This window comes from Pavona decussata, unplaced genomic scaffold, assembly GCF_977016875.1.
Source record: "Pavona decussata unplaced genomic scaffold, jaPavDecu1.1 SCAFFOLD_102, whole genome shotgun sequence".
Lineage (NCBI taxonomy): Eukaryota > Metazoa > Cnidaria > Anthozoa > Scleractinia > Agariciidae > Pavona > Pavona decussata.
This window is the reverse complement of record NW_028145517.1, coordinates 2,445,001-2,471,350: the sequence shown is the minus strand read 5'-3', so window position 1 is coordinate 2,471,350 and position 26,350 is coordinate 2,445,001. Positions and strand designations below refer to the sequence as shown.

Sequence of the window (26,350 nt, the reverse complement as noted above, 5' to 3'; positions counted from 1 at the left end):
CAAACAAGTGAAATCCTGAATGGCAAATGGGAAAAGAAATGCCTTAATCCCTTAAGAAAAGTAAACGTGAGCCAAGATTTCTTGGGGTTTGGTTTTGCAAATCCAGTCAGATATATTTATGCCCTAATTCAGGGCATGCAAGTTAAGCTCTCATATAATAACTTCTACAAGCAGTACAAATTGTACCTTTTAAATGCCCAATGAATATTGGGTATTTAAAAGGTACAATCACTATTAATTATCATTCCTATTGTTTTTTATGTAAAAATTGTAGTATGTTTCTATTATTGCACTTTTATTATTCTTTAATTTTTTTGCTGTTTAGTTGCACGTTATACGCCAGTTAATTGCACGTGGCAGTGACCAACTCGAAAGCCTAAGCTCCTTTGGTCACTGCGCACATTTTACTTTTCACATTTATGTAATTTAATGCTATCTTTATATTACTTTTCTTATATATTGTAATTTCCTTTTGTTGTGAGCCATTGAAATAGTGCACAATAATAAAAACCTTAAAACCTTAAACCTTACTCAGCGGGAGGCTGAGCCTTCAATTTGTTCAAATATTTCCACAGGGCTTACGATTATATGGGGCGAGGCGATTTTATTCTATATCAAAATGAGAAACGAAAATTTGAGGTAAGAAATATTTACATATTGACAATTTGCATCTCTTGTTATTAAGGCTACTGCCAGACCCTTGGTGGAAAAAAAGCTACAATTTGAGTCTCGTTTCACCGACGATGTAGATTTAATTTACAAATTTTATTTGCAATTGCTAAGTCCCTGTCCTAACATTAACCAATACTTTTCTCTGACAATCCTGGCGTTCCATTAATCTGAACCTCTATAACTACTCGAGAGATACTGCAGCGTCCAGTGCTCTTAGTGAGCACCTTTGCTTTTCTACGGGTAACCGATACCATCACACGCAGGCTTGAAAGACTGAAAGAAAACGCCGTCATGGAAAAAAAAACTAAAAATCGTCTTCCGCTAAATATCGTACGCTCTCATTCGTGCTCATATTGACCAGCGGCCTGAGGCAAACTGGCGAAGATTGACTTAGGGAGCAGCCGTTTACACGAACAAGCGAATTTTCGGGTGGGTCGTCTCATGCGTCTCTGCGCTGGCAAAAAAGAAACTGAGAAACAATTGAAGGGAATCTGTGTTCTCCACGTGGCTATGTCTCACGGGCCAGTGACAACTGCTACTACAGCGTATTTCATTTTTGTATATCATTGCGGGCATTATGAAAAGTATCTGAATAAGAGGCAGTACCTTTAAGTAAGATTATGTTTGATTTTGTTAATTCGGTTTTGGAACTGACAATCATCCAACAACATGAACCGCCAGCTGCCTGGTTTTACCACAGAAGCCTTGGTAAATATTTCAACCGATAAAGTCGAAGCATAACAACTATAACTAAATTGATTGCGCTATTAAATTTATACAAAAGTGAGAACTGCTTTAGTCTGATAACTAATACACTTTCATATGCTGTTTACATAGGTTCAGACAAGGCAATGGACATGTGATTGGGGCGGTAGATCTGTGACCTGCAACTGTGGAACTGCCATTCGATATTACGACGATTTAATTGAGTTCAACTGCTGCAACGACATCATGCAACGTGACGAGACAACTCCTATCATTGTCAAAACAAGAGACAATAAATGCTTAAAGGGGATAAGCATTAAAAGGGCGGTAACTGGAATACTAAATGTCCAATACGAGGTAAGTTTGTTATTAGCAAGACCAAAGCTTCTTCGATATATTCTCTCTTATTTTTGGGTGGCAGTTTGCTCTCTGCGTTATTTAAAAAATTGAGCTAACCTGACAACTATCGCCCTACGGAAACCTGGCTATAACTTTTTCTATTTATTTTTTTTTTATTTCATTTCATTTGAAACCAGGAAAGATTTATTGCTCGACGTTTCGGGGTCATCGTGACTACATTATCAAGAGACTAGTTAAAAAGCATGCAAATAAGGAAAGGTACAAGATAAGCATAAATAAGAATAAACGGCTTAAACAAACACCTTGGCGCGGATGGAATCCGTTTGCACGTTCCGTGTTGGTTTACGCATGCGAGTGTATAGCATTTCTTTAACGAGGCAATCAAATTTGCCGCTACATTTCGCGATGATGTGAAATTGTTCGATGAAGCGTTCAGGCATTTCACTATTGTGTTGGAGCATAGGTTGGTTGGAGGTTGTAATGTTTGTAAATCGAAGATGACTTTCTAGTGTGCCCTTCTACGCGCTCGTGTAACTGAACACGTGTATAACCCACATACCCTGCATCACACAGGTTACATTTAAAACGGGAGGTGACAACTCTAACAAACGCTATTTGAGCAATACTAGGCCTTCACCTTAGTCTTCCCGGAAATTTGGATCATCCTCCCGAATTTTTGTGATACATCTCCTTTGATGTCCCAATTTTTTTTCTGCAATGTCCCGGAATTATAGCGTGTTTCCCGGAAAAATTTCTAAGTGTCCCGATTCCCGGAAAAATCTCCAGATTCCCGGAACAATTTTGGGTTTGTCCCGAAACAGCGTTTGCTAGAGTTGTCACCCCCCCGTATTTAAATTTATAGACGATACATTGTTGGTTGACAATAGGGGGCTTAATTTCGTGTCGCTTAAGTTGTTGCTTGAGCTTACAAACTTACTTGCTGGCTTATAAACACTGGTTGGACAGTCACGTTCAACTTCGAGCTTAGATTGTTCAGTTGTTGTTTAACATTATTTAGCTGACGACTGGTCCTTGCAGGGTAACACTAATCTCCCAGTCTTCGATGGTACATCTGGTGATGGGCAGGGCTCTTGAGATGAAATCCCAGGTGGGTTACTCAGGTATAAACGTGACGGGGGGGGTCCGACGTATTTTTTTGGGTCTAAAATTTTCAACTCCTGTATTTTTTTGGGTTGAAGATTTAACCGTGTATTTTTTTGGGTCTGAAAAATCTGCGCGTATTTTTTTATGTACTTTTTTGGGTCTAAAATGTCCAGTCTTGTATATTTTTGGGTGCAAAATATTAGGCTCCGTCGTTTATACCCGAGTAACCCACCTGGGGATGAAATCCTTCTCTCAACAAACCGCTTGATTGTAGTTTCAACCAGTGGCTTTGGGTATTTCAAGTTATGAAAAACCCTTCTAAGGCGGTCACATTCCTCGGAGAAGAAAGACCAGTTAGAAGATAATCGATAAGCGCGATCCACCATGGTGTTAACTAGGCTGCGCTTGTACTTAATGTCAACTTGACTCTGGAAATGCAGAAGGAGACCCGTGTTGGTTCTTTTGATGTAGACCGCGCCAAGGTGTTTGTTTAGGCCGTTTATTCTAATTTATGCTTATCTTGTACTTTCCTTATTTGCATGCTTTTTAATTAGTCTCTTGATAATGGAGTCCCGATGACCCCGAAGCTTCGAGCAATAAATCTTTCCTGCTTTTTTTTTATATTATTTCATTTCAGATTATAATACCAACATTGATTTCAAAGACATTAGAAAAAAAGACAAAACACAACATGCAGAACACTAGGCTGTTTAAGTATTTTGCAGAAAGAGAAAGGGCACTATGGAAAAATTTACAATGCAAAAATATAAATATATATGCATGAGGGTCTGAACGGGGCACCTCGATAACACTAAACACTTAATGTTTTGGCTCTGTAACATGGAACAGTTAAATTTTAGGCATTTTAACACTAACAGAAAAAAAATTCACTGTAACAGTAAATTTTAGCCACAAAGAAACAAAAACAGCTCTAAAAGGGCCAATGTTATTTTGTTTGGTATGCCGAGGGTTTCCGAGGAGAAATCCGAAATTTTTCGACTATCTTTCGTCGTTATATTCACATTTGAAAGATATATTTTTTACAGTGTAAAGATATGATTTTTTCAGTGAGAGAAATCCTTGTAATTCACTCTAATTTGCACCACAACAGGATATTATTTATATTTATCATTAAAATAGGATACAATGCTGAACAAAAAATGACAGATCAATGTCATTCCTTCCTTGTCAAAAGCTCATGGATATGTGCCATACCTGATCGTCCAGATGTTCCAGTTTCCTAGAATACTGTTGTGCATGGGTCGAAAAAAGAGACTACAGCCCATTTGAGCACAGGTTCAAAGTTCATGAACTGATTTTCGAAGAGAAGATGAGAATTTACAATGCTTAAAAGCCAAGGGGTTTTCGTGATAAACCCTCCAAACACTTAACAGTATTTTCTCCGGAAACAGTGAACATTAAAAAATTGGCCAATTTAAAAATAAACACTGAACCCCATTCAGAACCTCTTATATTGATGGCAGGATTGTATTGATCTACAAGGTATTGGAATGAGGCATAAAAAAAAAAAGAATAATCACTTATAAATAAAAGAGTCCCATTTAGCATGATGCTTTGAAAGAACATCATTTTACTAGCAATATAATGTTTTAATCTATCGGTAACTCTCACTTTAGCTTTTACAACATCAAATGATGGATAAGTTCTGTCTACTTTACACCTATTAGTAATAAAGAACTTTGCTAGTAATAAAAGATGATTGTATATTATAAAATCTTTATATATGTCAAATTTACCAAAAAAGACGTCTAGAAAAGAAATATCGAACCTTTATTTCATAATTATAAAGGGAAATACAAGGTAAAACCTCTTTCGAAAACATATCTATTACTTTGCAAAAGAAAAATAAATGTTCCGTGTGGATTCCACTACTGGTTTATTAATTTTTCTCTGTCGTTGTGTTGTGCTCCAGGTGTTGTTTCCATTTGGAGCTAAAGTCACAATACAAAGAACATATTGGGGAATGGATGTCAAACTGTACACACCAAGGGACATTACCGAAGGGACATTACAGAACGACATTACCAAAGACGAGAAAGGGCTGTGTCTGAAACCAGGACATAGCAATTATAGCGCTTACGGAGACAGCTTACGGTATTATCGACAACGCATTTATATATCTTAAAAACCAATTTAGCTATACGTGTTTATATTTAATTCTTATACACCTTAGCGACTCGTAAACAGTTCGAAGCCACGCTAGAAAAAGTTGTCACGTCGCCACCGCAACCTCCTGTCCACCGGCTTTACATTACAGAAAGTTTGTCTTGCGCTTGTTGGAGGGGTTTCCCAGACGGTGAGAAAAAAAATCCCAGCTTGAATAATGGTAATAGATAAAAAATCTCACAATTTTTTCTTCGACCTGTATCTTTGCAAATCACAAGAAAGCTCAGTTGCTGAGTTCAGTTCGAAGGTATTTTTTTATACCCGAGATCCATCTTCTCTTACAAAGCTCCGTACAGGATAGGCCTCTTCATCTCACTACCGTGAAGATTAAAAAATTAATCACTGTGGTGAACACAGCTAATAAACCCCTTCAGGTGGCTGGTATATCAAAGGATAATACCCGAAGCTGAAAGGTTGTTCTCAAAATTTCACAATTTCCCTTGAAGCGAATTGAACTGTTCATTTTTCGGACAATATTCTAGCCTCAGGCATTCTTTCACTAAACAACAGTCGCTGAATTGATATCGGCCACCAATGACATGATAATGGTAAATATTCTCGTGTCGTGTACGTTGGGTATGTTCAGCATGCCATTAAAAGAATTAGGACATGCCTGGTTTTCTGGTGGTATGAAATTTCGCGAATTATCGATTAATGCGTTCGCAGAAATAAATTTTTCGCGAATTTGGATTTAAGACTTTAGTGCTGGGAACAAATTTTGCTGATTTCATGTACGGCTCTTGTGTAAAAGAAGAGGAAACCAGGTTTTTGTTGTTTATGTAATATATCAAACACGAGAAGGTGTGTTTCATCAGATATCCAAACACTGAGAAGTAGGTTGAAAAAACGAGGCGCAGCCGAGTTTTTTTAAACGACTTCGAGGTGTTTGGATATCTGATGAAACACACATTTTCTAGTGTTTGATATGGCTTCTCAAATGATCAATAAATCTTGGAGAAATTCAAGGATAAAGTTGGCAAAATTTTATGGTAATTAGGATCACATAATCCAAACCACGGTCAAGGTAGTGATTTTCTTTGTTTTCTCTTGATGAATTATTAATGAGTTTGAGAATTTCCTATCATCCACAAAGCCATTCACTGGTTTAATACAGAAACAACCACAGAGTTGGTAACGAAAATCATCCCACCATACCGGTAGAGAAGGTGAACATAGAGATGGGTGTACCAAACTTTCAGAAGGCAATCGCCGATTATCTGGGATAGCCTTTAAGGAAACAGAGCAACAACGAAATTTAAGCACAGTGCTTACGAATCTCAAATCGTTGAAGTAGGGTTTCTGTAAATCGCCCTCGAAAACATTTCATGCGCGAAAAGTTCTAAGTGTGGTACGCTTCTGAAATTGAAAACTGGAAATTGGCAGCTGGCTGTCAAACCAAAGATATCAAAGTCTACATGGGGATTCTGTTGCTGCGAGAGAAAATCTCAAAATGGTTGCTCGATTTCTTCAACTTAATGAACTCATCTACTGTTCTTGATGGGTGGCAAAAATATCGCATAACGGATGCCCTTCAGAATGGAGTTCCTTCGGACGACCCATTTTAAACTGAACACTTTCCATCAGTGCACTGTAGTCATTCATAGTTTGTTTTGTTCTTCGGCAGGAGATACTGTACTGTGGCTATAGTTAACTTGTCTAAACGGAGTTGATTCTAAAAGCAAATTTACCAAGAGACAGCAGAGACTCACCATTACAATTATAGAGGTCGTTGCCGGTATCGTTTGCAACCAATTTAATTGAAATTTAGCCGTCAATGTAACTAAAAGGAAGAAATTTCCGCTGATTTTGTTATTTTTGATGAGAATTTATTTTTACAGGATCTAATTTTTGCTGCCCGTCGATGGAAAATCCGCGAAATTTCATGTCGTCCAGAACGGACCTGGAGACGACCACCCGCACGGCCTGCGGTATACACTAGAACGAATGCAGTCCAAATTTTCCCGTGAAGTTCCAGTTGTGTGTAATTGGAATTCAGAAAAATGCACTTCCTTTCTTAGTTTGTGATGTAGTATTTTAAATTATAACCGGAAACTTTGCATAATACTTCAATTAAAAGAATTTCATTTGATCGTTCACAGATTACAAGCAAGCCAAAGTTACTTTGAGACACTTGACAACGTAGGAGACGAAGAAAAAAGGCATGAGTATACTGCAGAATGTTTATGCCCACAAGGCGAGCGATGCGAAAAGCCAGAGAACGATTATTTTAAGACCTTATTTACTAGAACGTGGTCGCCCATGTTTTCGTGTGATCAGCAAAAACGGGATGTGCACTTTTCCGATGACCCAACAGAGGAGGACATAAAAGTATTTAAACAAACACGCCTTCTGCGTCATCGTTCCAGAAGACAGGTGCGAAATCAAATTTCCAAAGAAAATGCAACCCGCTACTGTGCCGAGAGAATATCAGAGACTAAAATCGGCAAACTGTGTGCCAAGGTTGGAGTGGATGTACAAGCCTTAGTGAGTGTATGCTCAGCTGATATTGAGGTGAGTTATAATCCTGGCTTTGAAATATAATTACAAATCGTGCTATATTTATCTGGACGTTCAGAAAATAAATGACATCTATGAAGCTTCTAATGTGTCCACCATGACGATACATGACGCTTTAGTTGAAATAAAAGACATGTCTTGGACGTTGATAATATTTTAACCAGGAGTTTGTTAAGTTTAAATTTGCATTGGTGAAATTGTTGGCTGTGCTCGTAACTAAGCTGCCGTAAAAGCTTTTGAATTCTTTCTGTAACGAAAGGAACCACGTGCACGAAATTCAATGAACACCGTGTTCCTCCTTAACGACGTTCTGGTCCACTTGATGTAGAAGGAAGGTTGCAGGGCACCTTTGGCTCAGCAACGGGTCTAAATTACCTAAAAGGCCCTGCTACACAAATACTTTTCAAATTGCAAAGATGTAATTTCGCGCTACCACTGTTTGCGCTCATCTCAGCATCTCCGTTCCTCGTTCGCTGGATTAAACGTGGGATGGAAGAAAGTTGTCTGATGCTAAGAGTATTAAATACAGCCGTAGTTCAGTTCCTTCAATAGAAACGGGTTATTTATTTATTATTTATTTATTTATTTATTTTTTTTTTATTTATTCAGGAAGTCTGGTTTAGCATAGCTGGTTTAAACAGAGTCCTGATTAAAAAGGAAATTAAAAAATAACAGGAAATCAATACAAAATAGCACACTAATAAAATACATAGAGAAGCACTATTATTAATGGGATTCCGTACAGAAGCACTTGAAGTGGCGTTTCGCCAGGGATTTGAACATACTAAAGTCAGTTGATGATCTAATATTACGCGGCAAAGAATTGTAAGCATGCGCACCATTAATCCTGAAGCTTGCCTGATATTTGGTTGTTTTAGCTTGGGGCAGTCGTAACTGGTGACGATGCCTGGTGAAATAGGCGTGGATTTGGTGAGCATACTTAAATTCCGTCAGCAGGTATGCAGGCGCCATTCCGTGGTGAAACATATTAACGTGCCCATGCGTGATTTTTTTTTAAATTGTTGTTATTTTCTCACCTTAATGAACAGGCACACAAAGAAATTCTGCAAAAACGTTTTGATATTTGAATAAAACGCAATTTTTAAAATGATCTTGGAAACTTTTAAATTTATCGCCATTTTTGTTCACCACTTAACTTAGTCTTCTCTCGGTTCTTCTCGGAGCTGTGATGTAGAGATTTTCTTTATTTGTTACAGTGTATGGCAAATAAACAAAAAACAAACAAACAAACAAAAAAACAAAAACAAATAAACAAGGCCATTTGAGGTATGCAAACGAGACGAAGACCCCATGCAAGTCATGCACGGCGAACCACCACAAAAAAATAGTTACAAATGTACTGAGAACATATGAAAACAAACAAAAAGTTAAAAATTCAAATACTAATATCAAGACAGAAATAAGCGATGAGGGAAACGACTAATTAAATGAGAAGACCGTCAGCCCAAAAATTTCCTTACATTTCGTTTAAATTAATAAATTACGGCTAAAACGAACTCCGCTCGGTGGACAGATCCAACTATCTACAATTCTATTAAAAAAAAGAAAATTTAAAATTAATTCCAGTTCCATTAGGCGAGTTTCATAGTCATTGTCACATAGCCTTGTGGCCCTCCTCTGTACGCGTTCAATCAAATCGATGTTCCTCTTTACGGAATACGTGATGAAGGAACATGTGACTTCAATTTTGTCTTAGCTGTTCAATTACTCACTTTCTGTGTCAGACAAGCACTCTCCAGTTGATAATATTGCAGATATAACACACGGACCGACAACAAGATACCAACACTCACTATTTTCCTTTCACTTCGTGTGCAACACTCTTCAACTGATAGCTACTGGTTTCTGAATCTACGTCACTTGACGTCCGTCAGTCTTCCCAGTTAGCGGCACGGGTAGACAGCAAAAATATTTGATTTAAAAGTGGCACAAACGTGCAATCACATGATGAATTTTGGTTTATAACATAGCGCGCGTGTATCCTAATCTAATTCCTATTGGCGTCATCATGGTACATTTCTCAACATACGCACGGCCGTGCGTCCATCCGATGACGTGTGCAAGTCAGATGAGAAAAGCATGCGTGCGCCGTGTTATTTAAAAACTTTTACAGAGAGACAACACCATAAAAAATGTATATTTATAAGAGATTAAAGCTTAATGAAACGTTAAGATTAAATAGATATGGGAAACCATTTTCGCCTTGTTTTTGTACAGAGAATTTTGTAATTAATCAGGAACAAAACCTGTTTTCCAGGAATCATTTACTTTATTTCTACTATGTAGGGACTGTGCAATAATTATCAGGAGGGGGGGGGGGGGGGGGGGGCTGAAAAACCAGAGTTATCTAGCAAAAACTTAGACAGTACCCCCCCTCCAAAACTAAAAAATTAGTTGTAAGCCCCCCTCTGTTATGTTAAAAATAACGTCGCAGCCCCCCCCCCCCCCCCCACCAACACACACTCACACACGCACTCACGCACTCACTCCTCGCCGCCACCATTACCATAGATGCCTTTAACTACATACCTATATTGTCATGCTACTGTAATATACTGTATATTGTCATGCTACAATAATGACAAACGTTATTATGAAACATCTGGTATCGAGAAGGATGTTGATCGCTTGATTGAAGATTTAGACAAAGCATTTGCTAAGTACCGGGGTGCTTACCACATTGGCTCAAAATCCAAAACTTCTGAAGCCAGAAAGAGAAAGGAGCAGAGAAAAAAAAAAAAAATAAAAGAACAGGAGATTTAACGCTTCAAATAACAGACGAAAAAGGGCTTGCATTATATTTAGATCCTTAGGAGGAGAGCCTGTTGAACTTGTTATGAGCCAGAGATGTATGGAATTCAGCAAATCGATTCAGTCGATGAAGAAACATTACTTTTATTCACATTAAAAACCGACAAAGCCTGTCTACGAGATCTGTTTGATTCCCATTGTTTTACGGGGGATGCTGAAAAACAAGTGCATGATTTTTGCTTTACATAGGGTCAACTTAATTAAATAGAAGAAGGGTTAAAATTAATCAGTTATCTTTTCATTTTGATGGAATTTTTTCAATAATCGTTTAACAGCTGTTCGTATTGATATTTGTTACAGTTTATCATGAGGCCTGTATTGAGAATCTTTTATTGCGTTTAACTTTATTTACATTTCGAATAAAACTTAAGGCCCCCCCCTCTGTCAAATGAGTGATTTTACTTTTGAGCCCCCCTATCTTGGCAGCAATTTTAGGTAATGCCCCCCCTCTCGTTTTTCAGCCCCCCCCCCCCCCCCCTCCTGATAATTATTGCACAGTCCCTTATAAAAGAATTGGTTTATGCTTTTAACTGTGCGTATATCCAGTTACGGATGCACCTGGGAAGTTTGGAGAGCACTCAAGAAGGTAGAGTCTTACGCTTCTCTCCTGCTCTCCAAACTTCCCGCCTTCATCCATAACTTGATATACGCACTCTAAGCATGAACCAATTCTTAACTGTTCCCTCTGTTTCAGTATGCATATAGAAAATTCCACAGTACTGAGACTGCACTCCTGAGGGTCCAGAATGATATATGAACCGCCAGCATGTGACACTTTTAGTTTTTTCTAGATCTCAGTGCGGCTTTTGACACGGTAGACCACAAAATCTTACTCCATCGCCTACATTCAAGTCTTGGCACCACAGGAACCGCTCTGACGTGGTTTGAATCGTATCTTTCCAACCGATCACAACGCGCGTTTTCAGGGGGCTGTCTCTCTGACAGTATCAAGCTACCACATGGTGTGTCTCAAGACTCATGTTTGGGACCCCTGCTATTTACCATCTATTCTAGCAAATTATTTGAGATGTTAAAAGATCATCTCCATGTAGCACACGCATACGCAGATGATACACAACTCTACTTGTCCTTTAAGCCTCATTAAGTCAATCTGAAGCAATAATTGAAGCAATGGAACTTTGCATAAAGGCAATCAGAGCATGGATGACCACTGACAAGTTAAAGTTGAATGACGACAAAACTGAATTCTTAATAATTGGTACACGACAACAGCTTAGCAAAGTTCATATCAAGAAGTTATCGGTCGGTGATGTTAGCGCGGCTCCTGTTTTTTCTGCAAGAAACCTTGGAACTTGGTTTGACCCCAACCTCAGTTTAGTGACGCACATTACTAATACATTTAAAGCTGCTTTCTATCATTTGCGTAATATAAGACGTATCAGGAAGTTTCTTACGATGGAGTCTACCAAGGTGCTAGTGCATGCCTTCATAATGGCGCGCATTGATTACTGTAATAGTCTCCTCTATGGTTTACCGGCCACTCATATCAATAAGCTGCAACGCGTGCAAAATGCAGCTGCCAGGCTGATTTGTTCAACTCCGCCCTTTAGCCATGTTACCGGCCCGTGTTCTTTTCTTTACATTGGCTGCCAGTCAAATTTTTAATTGATTTTAAGATTTTAATAATTATTTTTAAGGCCATAAATGGCCAAGCACCTGATTACATTTGTAATCTCATTAATGTTAGGAATTTTCACCTATGGTCTTTGCTCGAATTCCGAACTTTTGTTAGTACCACCATCCACGAAAACGAAGAAGACACTCGGTGACAGGGCTTTTACTGCTGCTGCACCATCTCTCTGGAATAAACTGCCGAGTGCAATAAGGGACGAGAACAATCATAAAAGTTGTAAGTCCAAATTAAAGACATTTTTATTTAGAGTTGCTCACAATACGAATGGCTTTTGATTTAAGAATTGTAAGAATTGTAAATAACTATTTTTAATTAATTCTTTTAATTTCTTACATATACAATTTGTTAGGTGCATTTGATCATATGCACATCTTAATTTGCGCCATACAAAAATTAACTATTATTAAAACATAGGATTTTTACGAAATGAAACATTTTTTGCAGAGGTTTTTTGAGTGATGTGTAGAATCAGGCGAGAAATAGGAAAAATTTACACACGGGCACTTTAAACGTGGCAGGTCCCATGCTTTGAGCTAAAGGAGGGGCTCAATGGATTGGAAGCATTTACGGTTGAAGGCTAATAATTTGGCTGACAGTCAATTTCTCTCCGTTATTAACAGACATCTGAAAAGAAAGTCAGTTGCTTTACTTAATGTTCAAAATAAGTTTTCGTTGCTGCAAAAAAAAATTTTCTCGTTGGGTGCCTTGTTGTAAACAGGTTTAACGAACATATATATATCTATCCTTATCAGCTCACTGGAGACGTTTCATTTGCAAGTGGAAGTGTTGCCTCGTTAATGGACGAATGTGGGAATTTGGCAGCCAGAAATCTGTCCTCACTTAGAAATGAAAGCAGCGAGGATTCAGGAACCTCTGGTTCTGTTCTTGTGGAAGAAATTACAGAGTCTCTTTGCCCAAATGACTGCTCGTTTAATGGCAAATGTGTGAACGGCTCATGTGTTTGTAACAAGGACTACACAGCTGACGACTGCTCTGCGTCCATTTACATGATACCAACGATTTCAAGGTAAGCGAGTTGAAGTACGTGTAACATAAGATTACAATGCAAAAAAAGTTGACAAACTCGAAACAGTTTGTAAACTCTTACCTTTTACAAGCAAAACCTAATAAAGTCAAGAAATGGAGCAAATGGAGTCTCACACGAGCGTCGTGTGACATGCGCAGTGGTTTCCTGTCTTTTAATATATATTCTTGATCGCCAATGGATGATGGATTAATTAGTAACCTAGACATTATGCTTGTTGACTAACATTATATTAATTAGTCTGCAAGGTCATGGACTGTGCGACAAACGAAAACGACCCTGCAAGAAGGTTACAGTGTTTGGAAAAGGTTTCCTAAATTCCAAGAACACGACCTGTCATGTGAAGGAGTTCAAGGTGAGAGCATCACAATATTAAGAGTTTCTTGAGTCACGTGCAAGGGTGTTGAAGTGAAAGTTTACTGAATCAGTTCACTTTCCTATGATGATCTTCTTACCAGTTGCTCCCCTTTCCGATCATTATTTTTTGCCAAGCAAATCGCCTCGTCGGTCTGAGCATGAACAAGTTTACTGCATTAGATTTCAACTGTGACTAAGTGACTAGTCCCTTAGTATACAGTTGTTAGCGTAACATACTTATGGTGATTAGATAAGCCGATGCAACCATTGTGATATTCATTGGCGTCCCGGTTGATATACCACGCGTGACTTTCTTAATACCTGGTAAAGCAGCTCACATCCTAGTGTTTCTGTTCAACATATTTCAAAATTTCAAATTCAAGCCCGTCTGAAAACAAGACAACTTCTGTTCACCCCCCACCCCCATCAGGCAGTTGGGGAGAGCACGAACGCAAAATAGGGCCAGTTGGGAATTTTGGAAAGCCAACAACAGGTCTTAATTTTCGAGAATAGAGAACTGATTGCAAAATTGTTACTGAATTCAGCTATAAATAATCCTAACACCTGAGAATGCTGTTAGCACACACAAATTTCACAGACGCCTAATAAAGTTGAGCTGAGATGCCTTTAATGGCATTTTCGAGGGATGCTCAATGAGGCTTCATTTATTCCCATTGAATGCTTTGCAGATTTTTAAAACTATTTAATAAAACTAGCTGATGGAATAGTAACTAATAGCTTGAGTCAAAAAGATAGCATGATTTCCGTTTTCCCTTGTGTTACGCTACTTATCGTTATACCGGAAATTGCGACCACACACATAGCCTCCGTCACGTTTGCTATTCTGGTTATGTAATTTCAATAAAAGTGTAAGATTACAAATTGTTCTCGTTTCACCAAAAAACAGAAAGAAAAACAGCCAAAACGCTTCCCTTAATAAAAATTTTTTGTAAAAATTGACAATCAACCTTAAATCTTTTTTTGAAGTGGACTCGACAAAGTGATGTGATGTGCGTTTTAGTTATCAACGACCGTTCCTCCTTGCATTGTGGTTCTACAACTGTCAAAGAGAGCATGATTCCTTCGCTAGGAACTCTCCAATTTCCACCGTTTTAACTGTCGATTGCTCCTTAGAAGTTATTCTTTCGATTTACCGCTTCTAAAGGGTTAATTTTGTTTATTGAAAACGGCATAGTTGAGATAGATAGCGACACCAATTTTAGACACGGTATGCCCTCAGGGCATCCCGTGTAATTACTGCGCTTGATTAATTTCCCCGAGATGGACCGTTAATGTATCAAATTTCAAAAAGTCCTTGTTCTGTCGCACTTTGTAATAATCATCGCACTTTGTATTACCTGTCTCACTTTGTAACAAAAATGTCGTACTTTGTAATCACACTTGTTGCACTTTGTAATAAAATAGCAGTCGCACTTCGCCCTAATAAGTTAACCTGTCGCACTTTGTGATAACAAATTGTCGCACTTTGTAATAAGCTTTTACTTTTGAATACGATGTTCGGGGGAAAATAAGTGACTTAACCTATCACCCAGGGCACAAATACGTTCTTCTTTGATATTTTACTTTGCATACTAGATATTTTAATTTGCATCTTAGTTACACTAGACATTTATCTTGCTTACAGTGAGTTGTCTGCTGTGGGCTTTCCTTGTTTACTTATGTCTAGCAGCATTCAAGAGGACCCCGCTGAATCTTAAAAATAAATTAACGGTGAGAGACTCCAGCCCATCATCCAGACGTCTTGTTTAAGAGTTGCAAAAGAAATATGAGAACCGAATACCGCAAGATACACGTTTTAACATGAAAGTTTTGGACAGGTCAGCAGAAGACCATTTTAGCTCTACCCGAAATCCAGACCAGGAAGGTACCAAGGGAATCAAGACATTAAAGATAGCTAGCGATGGGAATTGCCTTTACAATTTTGCGTCGCTCCTAATGCAAGATGATGAATCTACTAACCTTGTTCTAAGACTGTTGACTGCAGTAGAACTCTGAACCCTACTATTATGCAGTCCACCTCAAACTTGCTGACGGTAGGAGAGCATCTGTCTTCTATGAGAGAACGCTGATTACTTTGCTGCCGAGTGATGGTGCACAGGAAAGAAGGAGAGATTTGGTGTTCTCTTGCAAATCCCGAGCAAAACGTTTTCCTCTGCTTTCAACCAAGTGGTTAAAAACATGCTAGTCTAACTAATATGCATGGCCCACACCTCAAAATGACCTCATTGATCTAGGGCAAGAGGCGTATGTACATATCGCACAATGGTTTCGAACAATGCTCGAAGGTAAAGAGTATCACATTGTATCCAATCCACCCCAGTGGATCTTTTGAAGGTTCTGGTCAGTACTCAGTTCAAGAGAAAAGCATACCTTGATCTGTGGACCATCCTTCTAACAAAGGAACCAGACATAGATGACCTCAAAGATGGACTCCACTCGGTTGAAATCGTATTGATACTTCCTATCTCCGTTGCTTTGCTGTGAAAGGGCATAATCAGCGCAATAGAATTGAGGATGATTCACGTTCCTCCCTTGGTGGAGAAACCCTTGAAATCCTCATGGGAATTTCCAACAGTTTTGATCCAGGGATAGCTTTGAAAAATGATTTTCTTCATCATAAAGGCCTCGAGGACCATTTCTCCAATCTTGAGGATCATAATGCATCAGATATTCAGAATATAAGATGGGATCTATCCATTCTTTTCTTTCTTGGACCACCCCTCACTGCCACTCCCATCTACTAATACCTCAGCACACACCAACCGAAGAACGATAAAGCGAAGAACGATGAACATCTATAAATTCGATTATTTACCGTGCTTACATCTACTGCGCAGACCTACAGACCATTTACACTCCTTTGCAATTTGTATATTTCGAAGAACTTTGGTATTTGCCTCGTAATGGTGTTCAAGGTATCCCCACTTTTAGCCACGATTGTAGTAACTATTTTAAATCCTGTGACTACCCCCTATCCCTCCCCTAAAAAAACCTCATATAGAACAAGTAGCGAGTCACTTGAGGCCTCCATCAGTCTCTTGCTAACCCTTGGACTCAACCCTCTCGCGCATCTTTTTATTTCCACCAGGAGTTATTTCTTCACTGTTCAGTTATTACATTCCATCATTGCTAAGCAAGCTGTGTGATCTCCAAAATAACAATTACGAGCAGCGTGGAGGAGAACGCGTTTCTTTATCGTCCCCTCAGCTTAGTATGCAGAGCAAAATATCAGGGAAGCACGTATTTGAGCCCTGGGGAATTACTAAAGTCATATAATTTCTCCAAATATCCTATTCAAAGAAAATTTGAAAGCTTATTACAAAGTGCGACAGATTAATTTATTACAAAGTGCGGCAAGTATTACGAAGTGCGACAGAACAGTCCTTAATGTATGTCCAGACATAAAAACAGAAAGCGTTATTGTGAGATGGCTCTGTTGATCATATTATTAAAGCCACGCGTCTCTAAGACAAAATAAGTAAGCTTGTTGGCAATGGTGTACGTTTTACGGTTTAATGAAGCCAAAGATGGTAAATGTTGGCCGTGTACATGTAATCAAAGTAGTACATATTAATCTTAGGTGGTCAACAGTTCCTGGACGCCCAACAACACCGAACATAAGTTTCCTGGTGAGATTACAGATTTGGTGCTGGCAGATTGTCATCTGCCTGAGTCCCCTGTGATGGCAGGTCATTACAATGAAATCGATGAAGGAACTCCAGCAGCTGGACTCGTGATATCTGTGTCTAATGATGGTGAACACAGAAGTAAAAAAAATCTCACGTTTATATCGTATGATTCAGCCTGCATGAGCTGTAATGTCTCCTCAGGATGTGCTCTAAAGGTAACGAAACTGTAGTACCTGTAGATATAAATTATGTAAGTAAAGACCGGATCGGATCGTTAGATAATGAAATTCCAGAATTTTGATTGGCTTAGCGGTCATGGGATATCAACCATTATTAAAAACTGGATCATTGTATAATGCAATTCCAGGCATTTGATTGGTTTAGCGACTATGATATATGAGCCATTATACTATGCCCGAGAAATAGCGGCCATTAACTGAAATTGTCTTCTGATTGTTCTTGCAAAGCGAAATCAGCAAGATCTATAGATATTTCTTATTAAAAACAATTATTCCACTCGCGCTTTTTGCATATGAGATGATTATAGCCAGCGCCTCGTTGGCTATCTATCATCTTATATCCAACGCGCACTCGTGGAATAATTGTGAATTATACCAAGCCCGACAAATAGCGGCCATTAAATTGTCTTGTTGTCCTTCTTCCCAAATGAAATCAGCAATTATCTAGGAATATTTCGTCGTTGTTTTCAAAAAAAGTATTCCTGTTGACAGACATTAAAATTTTGCTTCCAGCGGTATGTCATGGCAACTGTTTAAAATATTTAATTTTAAGAATTGACACTTAAATATTCTTAGATACTCACTTCAAGTTTTCATACTGCTGCAACGGCTATTCTTTTATTGCCTTCATTGCAATGCGTAAAAATTAGAATCAGTTCCGATAAAAAAGACTGTTTACCTCCTAAAATACTGCCCGATTTACTAACGTCTACCTGTAACGTAGCCCTTATAACTTATAAGGGCTACATTACAGGTATAAACATCCATGTGTGACAAAATTGTTCCGTCTTCGTATCAGGAAAACTCTTGCCTCATCAATCGCTACTGCTTCGCCCCGAACGAGACAAATCCCATTGACTTGTGCTATCAGTGTGTCCCGGATGTTAGCACAAACGCATGGACCAAACGCCAAGGTAATGTGAAGGAATTTTCTATGGCATTCAATTTTGGAGAATTGTGTGGTGTCTTCTTACTGTGCCTTGTTTCTCGTTGCGTGATTAAGGAAAATGGATTGCCTTGTTATCGCGATAGAAATTCATACTAGATAAAAGCCCCTTTAAGGGCCTGCAGGCTAACTAAACTTGTCATTTAAGATCTCCAACATCTAAGAACCTGTTGCTGCCTCAACAAAAAGAGACAGGTTTGTATCTGGAAAAACCATTTGAGCTATAAATAATACAAGAACCTGTTGTGACCTGATTAAATAAATCAGGGGACCTAGAGGAGAGTCTCTGTTTGTATATAATTTATATTAATCATAGGCATATTCGGATTCAAGGGACCAAACAAACCCATATTGTATTACTTTTCAAGCAAAAGTGCTCTCTTGTATTACCTTTCAAGCAAAAGTGCTCTCTTCCCCTTAAAAAATAAGCACCTAATTAAGCACCTAAATATGTGAAGTCTCAGTAGACATCAAATATGAAAGAATTGTCGTTGGGAAAACGCTGTTTTTACATGCTTTCTACTATATTTGCAGTGAATCTTGCACCTGAGTTCTCCTCCAATAAAGAGTTCTACGCGCTGTATGAAGAACATCTTAAGCTAACTATCAACTACTCCGACCCAGAGGGCATGCCAGTTACTGTTTCCCTAATGGAAGGAAGCCCAAGCGAGGCTATAATGCGCGACAACGTGTTATTGTGGAACGTCACCAGTGATGCGAAAACACAGTTCTTTCTTAAGGCCACAGATGCATGCCAAGCCGTTTCCATGAATAATATTTCCGTCTCTTTGGTTGTTTGCCCGTGTCAAAATAACGGAAGATGCGTACCTCACCCAAACGAGCCCAGGGGATCTGGTTTGTATCAATGCGATTGCGAACCTGGATTTACTGGAGATAAGTGTGAGACTGACATTGACGAATGCCAATCGTACCCATGTTTACGAGGTAATGAATATTAACTTAGTGGGATCTACATAGACCAAAAATCCTTTGAATTTATTCTAAAGCTGTTTGGTTAAAACATTTCCGTGTTAAATCAGGTTAAAAGCAGTGAAACATTTTTAGACGATCAACACCCTTTTTTTGTTTCTTTGTTACATTTGTAGTACTGTGTATCCAGCTTAAGCATATGTCAAGTATAGCACTTATTTATCGATAATAATCCGAAGATATTAAGAAAGTTTGAACTTAAAAGGCCAAAACCAATGGAAAAAATGGCGGAAGGCCGTCATGTCTAAATCTCGCGTAGAGGGATTGGGTACGAGCTATGTGATTGGCTTATTCCGTCTGCTTGCGCTTCTTCTTCTCCTTTTTCCGATTCCGATCAACCAGAGTTCACATTTGATCACAAGCAAAGAAATCAGAAGCGGAATCGGAAGAAAAAGGAGGTGTTCTGTTCCTTGCGATTTTAATTCCGTCGAGCTTACGATTGCGATTAACTTTTTTATTCATACTGGTCGTTCCTTACGCTTCCGATTTTAACGCTTGCGTGAACCAGCCCTTATACTTCAAAGATGAACCAAGACATAACATTATCCCCTTCGTTACTGGTAAAGAATGACTATCTTTGAGTTGTATTTTCTACCGGGAATTGCAACCCTTTCTTATAGCTGGATTTAATGGTCACTCGGATTTTGATTCACAATCTTTTTTTTTTATCCTTTAAATCCTAAAATTTTAAAATGTACCACCCTTTCACATGCTACGTGGGTGGAAAAGTCACCCCTCTCTGGGTGATCCTCCACTTATGTCATGGCTCCTTTAGATAACATAGTTAGTTTTGCTCTGAATGGACCACCCTGGTATAAATAATGTATATATCCCACTATTTGTAGCACCCCTTACAGGAGGGTTCACATGCACTTAAAAATTACTGGATAATTACTCTAATCTGTCAAATATTTTCAGTGGACGTTTTAGCCATCAACCCAGACAGAGTTATTCGATTTTATTTTTTTATCACCTCAAGGTCGTTGCATAGATGGAGTTAATAAGTTCACCTGCATCTGCGATCCTGGTTATGTTGGTAGGATCTGCGACACTGATTATGATGACTGTAGCTCTTCTCCCTGTGCCCATGGTGAGTGTGTAAAATATAAAACGCCACATTTCCAATTTCTCTGTTGTAAGGATATTGTAAAGGTATAACAGCATTACGTATAATAGAGCGGCTCTCAATTTAGCGGCGAAGGTAATTTTTTTCTTTTTGCTCTCGTTTTGCTCCTTTTTCAACCAATGGGGAGGCCAAATAAAATTTATCGAGACTTGCACGCATGCGTTTTCCCGCGCTTGACGCCGGTTACATATATTTACTTCAAATTCTGATTGGTTCATTGTCTAATTTACCTTTATTGTTATTGGCCAGAGTAATTACTTTGGTGCTGGTTTTTAGATTCACAATCGAAAACCGCTCTATTCCATGACCAACCTTTTTCAAGAACAGGTTTCTGAGTTTTCACAAACGAGAAAAAGGACAGAAGCCAATACAGCCGCAAAATAGGACCAAACTAAAATATCTCGCACACAGAAGAAATGCAGTAAAAACTCCTGCTCTCTCAAACATTCAATACAAAGAAAAGTTTGAGACAATCTGTAGTAAAAGGGTCAGTCCTTCAAAAATCTCTTTACTTGTACTATCCATAACTTGCACCCAAACGTTCAGGTATAGCTTTTACTAATCACCACACCACCAAGACGCGACGGCCTTTTTTGATTAAGGTATACCACTTCCTTTTATATGCAGGTACTTGTACCGACTTCACTGGTGCTTACAGATGTACGTGTGATCCTGGATACAGTGGAGAGAATTGCAACGTCGATATTGATGAATGCGAATCATCACCTTGCAGACATGGTGAGTGAAACGTTTTAGGGCACCGCTAAACTAAAATAAACACTTTTTGGCGTTCACAATGTTCACCACACATGGCCTACGTCTGGGTAGTAAGGACCCTCCGATCAGTGTACGAGTACGAGATTGAGCACGAGCACGACTTTCAAATTTCAAATCAGTCACATTCCCAAAACTCTTACTCCTTCACGTTGCTTACCAGCAGGTAAGGTGGTGTTACAAGCGGTTATCTACACCACGAAAATAAGATTTGAGAAGTCGTACTCGTGCTCAATCTCGTTCTTGTAGTCAAATCTGAAGGTCCAAAAGATGCTGTGTGCCAGTCGTGCTTATAGTTTAGTCTTCAGAAAAGCTTTCATCATTCTGACAGGAAGCAACAAAAGCATATGCCAAATTAATATTTTACCTTAGCGAGATTAAATCATTACCTGTTAAATTGTCTATTCTAAAGAACGAAATTGAAAGTGGGAATGGTAGAATGTATACGATTTGCGGATGAAAGACTTCAGCATTTGCTAAAAAAAATACTTCAAAGAATTCCTGCTTGCTACCAACTAAACAATAAAACATGGAAGCTGTTCATCTCAGCGGTCATGAGTTTCGAATCACATGCAATCCTGAATAACCATTGTAAAACCTGAGCCTCACTGAGCAGTTTGAGATACAAACGAGGGAACTGGGTTATTCTCTGCTATACCTAGGATTCATGCCTTTTTAAACATTAACGCCGAGCCTGAGTTTCACTGATTTCTCTTAAAAAGAAATTACTTAAATGGCAAATTTAGAAGTGACCTCCATTAATGCTATGTAGAAACTAAGCCATTTGTCTCGTCTGGAACTAGCGACCAGGCCCCAGTTGTCCCGAGAGAAGATATCTCTATCCAGCAGATAAAAGTACTCCAACCAATACACTTTGTCCCCTAGATAGCGACTTATCCGCCCTTTGAACAACCGGGGCCAGGACATGAAGTTAAAGAATACCTAGAAAGCAAACAAACCATTGAACTAAGCAGTGACTAAGTGGGAGCCTTAGATTCGCAAATGCCTTTATACCCAAAGAATGGCCAAGTGCAAATTAATGACAATTGCTCAATTCTTGCAAACTTCGTTCACAACTATGTAAAGCAACCTGAATGAGATCTAATCATATAGACAACAACAAAAACCGAACAATAACGGCTGGTAGAAGTTTCACTTGAAATAAGCGCCACAATGTGACTCACCACCCCCCAATAAATTGATAAGCCACAAACTAACACAAATTCGTAAGGGGTTTCAAATACCCTAAAAGCCCCACCCCTAAAGCTATTATGGCGGATGTACTCAAAAGATTTCAACTGAGCTATTTCGTTTTCATTTTAAAGGTACATGTGTGGATCGTGTTAATAGCTACAGCTGTCAGTGCCAACAAGGTTACACTGGTTATGACTGTAATGTTGAGATTGATGAATGTCAGTCCTCGCCTTGTGTTCATGGTAAGTTTATGCACTTACTGCTAATAGTGAACTTCAAAGTACAGTTACATTTAGTCATCTTTGCTGTTTTCACACACCAAAAACTATTTCTTACAATTTCCTCGCGACATGTTACGGCTTGGATGCTTAGTGTATTTGCATGTTATTAACCCATTTCTCCTTGCTTGTTAACACCAGCTGCGTTTGTGAATTGGCTCTTATCTAAGACACTTGTCGTTGTTTAGAATGGTTCCAAAGTTCGGCATCACGCGAAAAAGACTTATATTATTTGTTTTAATGTGACAGAGTATAATGGCTTTTTGGCTGGGGTTGTTGTTTTGTTTTTACTAGGTCGCGAGTTGTAGAAACACACTTCAGGTATTAACAAATCTAAGAAGATGATTCCATTTGTTTTAATTTTTTTTTGTCCCTTACAATTTTCAACTCCTGTATGGATGGCCGTTAGACCAGTTCCAATATGTTCTATTGTATTTTGAGAATCTAGTTACGACAAGTAATTAATGACGGATGTTCAGTTTCATTTTCAAATTGCAAGCAATGACTCCTCCTAAACACTTCAGAACTTACTCCAGTTAACCCAAAAAGTATATAGTTTTAATGTCGTAACACAGGCAACGACTAATTTTGCACAAATCTGTTAGGGACTTGCCTTGACAAACTCAACGATTTCACTTGTAACTGCCAAGCTGGTTACACTGGATTGAAATGTGAAGTGGACATCAATGACTGTTACTCAAACTCATGTGAAAATGGTACGTAAAAGTTACATTTGTCTTCCAGTTCAGAAAACGACATTACATGCCATGGGTAAAAATTATGTTATTCATATTACCTATTTAGTTTTTATTTGTTTATTTCCGTGCAGTATACACTGACGTAAACTAAGTTATTGTACTATTTTTTCCAGGGACCTGTATAGACCTCGTAAATAATTACACGTGCAAGTGCAACGTGGGATTTACTGGTCGATATTGCGATGTAGTCATCAGGAACTGTACCGAGGATTCCTGCTATGCCAATGTGACTTGCTTCAAGAGCGGCGAAACAATAGGCTGTGGCCCATGTCCAGTTGGCTTCACTGGCGACGGAAAAAGCTGTGAAGGTAGTAATTCAAATGCAATCTATACTGAATAACATCCGTCTCAAGGACGGTTGGTACGTGGCTCGAAAAAAAAAACATCACCAATAATGACTCTACACGTCCGGGACCTTGTTCTTATCTTCTTGTCACCCTGTCTTGTTGTTTACCTATTTCTTTCGTGTGCACCCTGTTGAGACAAAGTCGAGTCTTCATCCAGTGTATACGAACTGTATATTTCAACTGTAAGTATTTTTTTTTATAATTACGTGCGAGCTACAAGGATGCTTCCTCCGGTTTTGGCCCACAAAAACCCTTTGAGGTTTTGTCACTTTGCAAAAAAAAAAACAAACAACAACAACAAACAAACAAACAAAATACAGTGGAACCTCGATTTAACGAACCTCTATTTAACGAAGTCCTCGATATAACGAACGATATTCTATGTCCCGGCCAAAGTTACGGTAAAGTTTATGGAATAGAACCTCGATATAACGAACCTCGATATAACGAACATAATCCGGAAGCCCAAACGTAAAATCTACCTCGATATAACGAATCACAATGTCAACACGCGACAGAAGATTAACGCTGAAGAGATCATAACCTCTATGATGCAACATTTTTAAATTGCAACTCTGAAAGTGTCTTTTTTTTTGTAAACAAAAGCTGTGCGTCTGTTCAAAAGTGAAAATAATTGCTACTGATTACTGAAAGCCACCATGCTTAATGAATTGCATTGCACTTCTGAGTGACGAAAATTTCATTGAATTGCGTGACAGAAGTCACCTGTGTTACAAATCACTCATTAACTTTGACCTCGATTTAACGAACATTTTGGTGGTTTCTCCTCAAGTTCGTTACATCGAGGTTTTCGATATAACGAACCCTCGATTTAACGAACAAATTTGGCCGGTCCCCAGCGACTTCGTTAAATCGAGGTTCCACTGTACAGAGGAAAAGTGTTAATAAACACTGTCCACTGATGATACACAAAAGGTTACCTCATCATAGCTCTACGAAAATGAACAAAATAAACAGGACTTTTACAGTCGCTCTACGTCACGCGTGACTAGTATTTCCGAGAATAAAACGAACATTCGAATTCCTTTTTGTAATGTCGTATACGTTTCTGTTCAAACCTGAATTTCAGAACAATGAGTTCTTTCTACCTGTAATTTAAACCTTTCTTTTCTCTTTTCAAAGATATTGACGATTGTGTTAACCGCACATGTCAAAATGGCGGTTCCTGTACAGATGGTATCAACAGTTACTCATGTAACTGCGTCGCAGGATTTATTGGAGATCACTGTGAAACTGGTAAGACGCTCAGAATTTTCAGTTTGAACAAAGAATCTGTTTGGGCTGGTAGAACAAGAAATTTCATATACGCAATTTCACCCAATTTAAATTTCCCGAACATACGCTTTTACAATTTGATTTAATTTTACAGATATTGATGAGTGCCTCAGTCACACATGTCGTAACGGCGGTTCTTGTGTGGATGGTATCAACAGTTACTCATGCAACTGTGTGACAGGATACACTGGAGATCATTGTGAAACTGGTAAAATTTTTCATCTCAACGTGAATTTGTTTGGCCAGACGTGATTTCGAAAAATGTCGGATACAGTTCTACACAAACCGAAATGTCATCCAAATGCGCTATTGTTATCTTTTATATTTTTTATCTCTTTTCAAAGACATTGACGACTGTGCTAATCGCACATGTCAAAATGGCGGTTCCTGTACAGATAGTGTCAACAGTTACTCGTGTAACTGCGTCGCAGGATTCACTGGAGATCATTGTGAAACTGGTAAGACGCTTAGTATTACTATTGTGAACAAATAATCTAATTGAGAGGGCAGGTCAAGAAATTTCATATACACAGTCCCACACAAATCTAAATTTCTCGAACTTACGTTATTTTCTTTCCACTAATTCTTATTTTTTACAGACATTGATGACTGTGTTAATCGCACGTGTCATAATGGTGGTTCCTGCGCAGATGGTATCAACAGTTACTCATGTAACTGCGTCGCAGGATTTATTGGAGATCATTGCGAGACTGGTGAGAAGACTGCAATGTAATAGAGGCCAACTTTAGGAAAACTGGGTTTCCTTTTACAAGAATTAACCTGGTGCATTTTGTTACCTGTCCCTGTTACGTTTAGCATTCATAAGCATATAGTGGTATTATTTTGGAGGCGGCATGTTCTAGTAGTTAGGGCGCCGGAGTTGCAATCCGGAGGACCTGTGTTCAAGTGCCCCCCCCCCCCCTCCCTGACTACTTGGATTTGTTTCACGCTAGCCCCGTTTTAAAATCCAAGGCCACGCTTTGTAAATAGCCAACTGGTTTGCCTCCCACTAGTTGGGACTTTTAGCCAATGTTATATTCAATTTGTTTATTTATTTCACTGGTTTAGTTTCCCCAATTAGCTCTACAGTGGTTGATACTTTGGCGCTTAAATTAACCCACTTTTGTTATTCCTTCATCACAGTTATACCAAGTAGTAAGACTTTAGTTGTCAAGTCGTCAGCAGCCGCCAAGACGATAACTGCTTCCTCTCGCGTTTCTGCATTTAAAAGCCCTCCAACTCCAACCGTACAATCCAAAACAGGTAGACTGTTCTTGCCTATACAAATAATCAATGAATCAATCAATTAATCAACCAAC

General features: G+C 38.7%; 1 protein-coding gene across 8 annotated transcripts in view; it reads left to right on the top strand.

The window, feature by feature from the left end:
• LOC146471601 (von Willebrand factor D and EGF domain-containing protein-like) overlaps window positions 1–26,350 on the top strand; it is a 49,410-nt gene that overhangs the window by 11,444 nt on the left and 11,616 nt on the right. For 5 of the 8 annotated variants that reach the window (XM_085120089.1, XM_085120087.1, XM_085120084.1 and 2 more), the window contains exons 7-25: window positions 576–639; window positions 1,510–1,734; window positions 4,775–4,956; window positions 7,128–7,539; window positions 12,784–13,058; window positions 13,317–13,431; window positions 17,035–17,298; window positions 18,122–18,236; window positions 18,803–19,213; window positions 20,238–20,348; window positions 21,012–21,122; window positions 22,484–22,594; window positions 23,236–23,346; window positions 23,502–23,696; window positions 24,879–24,992; window positions 25,126–25,239; window positions 25,376–25,489; window positions 25,631–25,744; window positions 26,175–26,294. In XM_085120089.1, the coding sequence (XP_084976215.1) occupies window positions 576–639; window positions 1,510–1,734; window positions 4,775–4,956; window positions 7,128–7,539; window positions 12,784–13,058; window positions 13,317–13,431; window positions 17,035–17,298; window positions 18,122–18,236; window positions 18,803–19,213; window positions 20,238–20,348; window positions 21,012–21,122; window positions 22,484–22,594; window positions 23,236–23,346; window positions 23,502–23,696; window positions 24,879–24,992; window positions 25,126–25,239; window positions 25,376–25,489; window positions 25,631–25,744; window positions 26,175–26,294 (3,278 nt within the window). The remainder of the gene's footprint in view (window positions 1–575; window positions 640–1,509; window positions 1,735–4,774; window positions 4,957–7,127; window positions 7,540–12,783; window positions 13,059–13,316; window positions 13,432–17,034; window positions 17,299–18,121; window positions 18,237–18,802; window positions 19,214–20,237; window positions 20,349–21,011; window positions 21,123–22,483; window positions 22,595–23,235; window positions 23,347–23,501; window positions 23,697–24,878; window positions 24,993–25,125; window positions 25,240–25,375; window positions 25,490–25,630; window positions 25,745–26,174; window positions 26,295–26,350) is intronic. The other 3 variants (XM_085120086.1, XM_085120085.1, XM_085120088.1) reach the window with 3 other exon arrangements.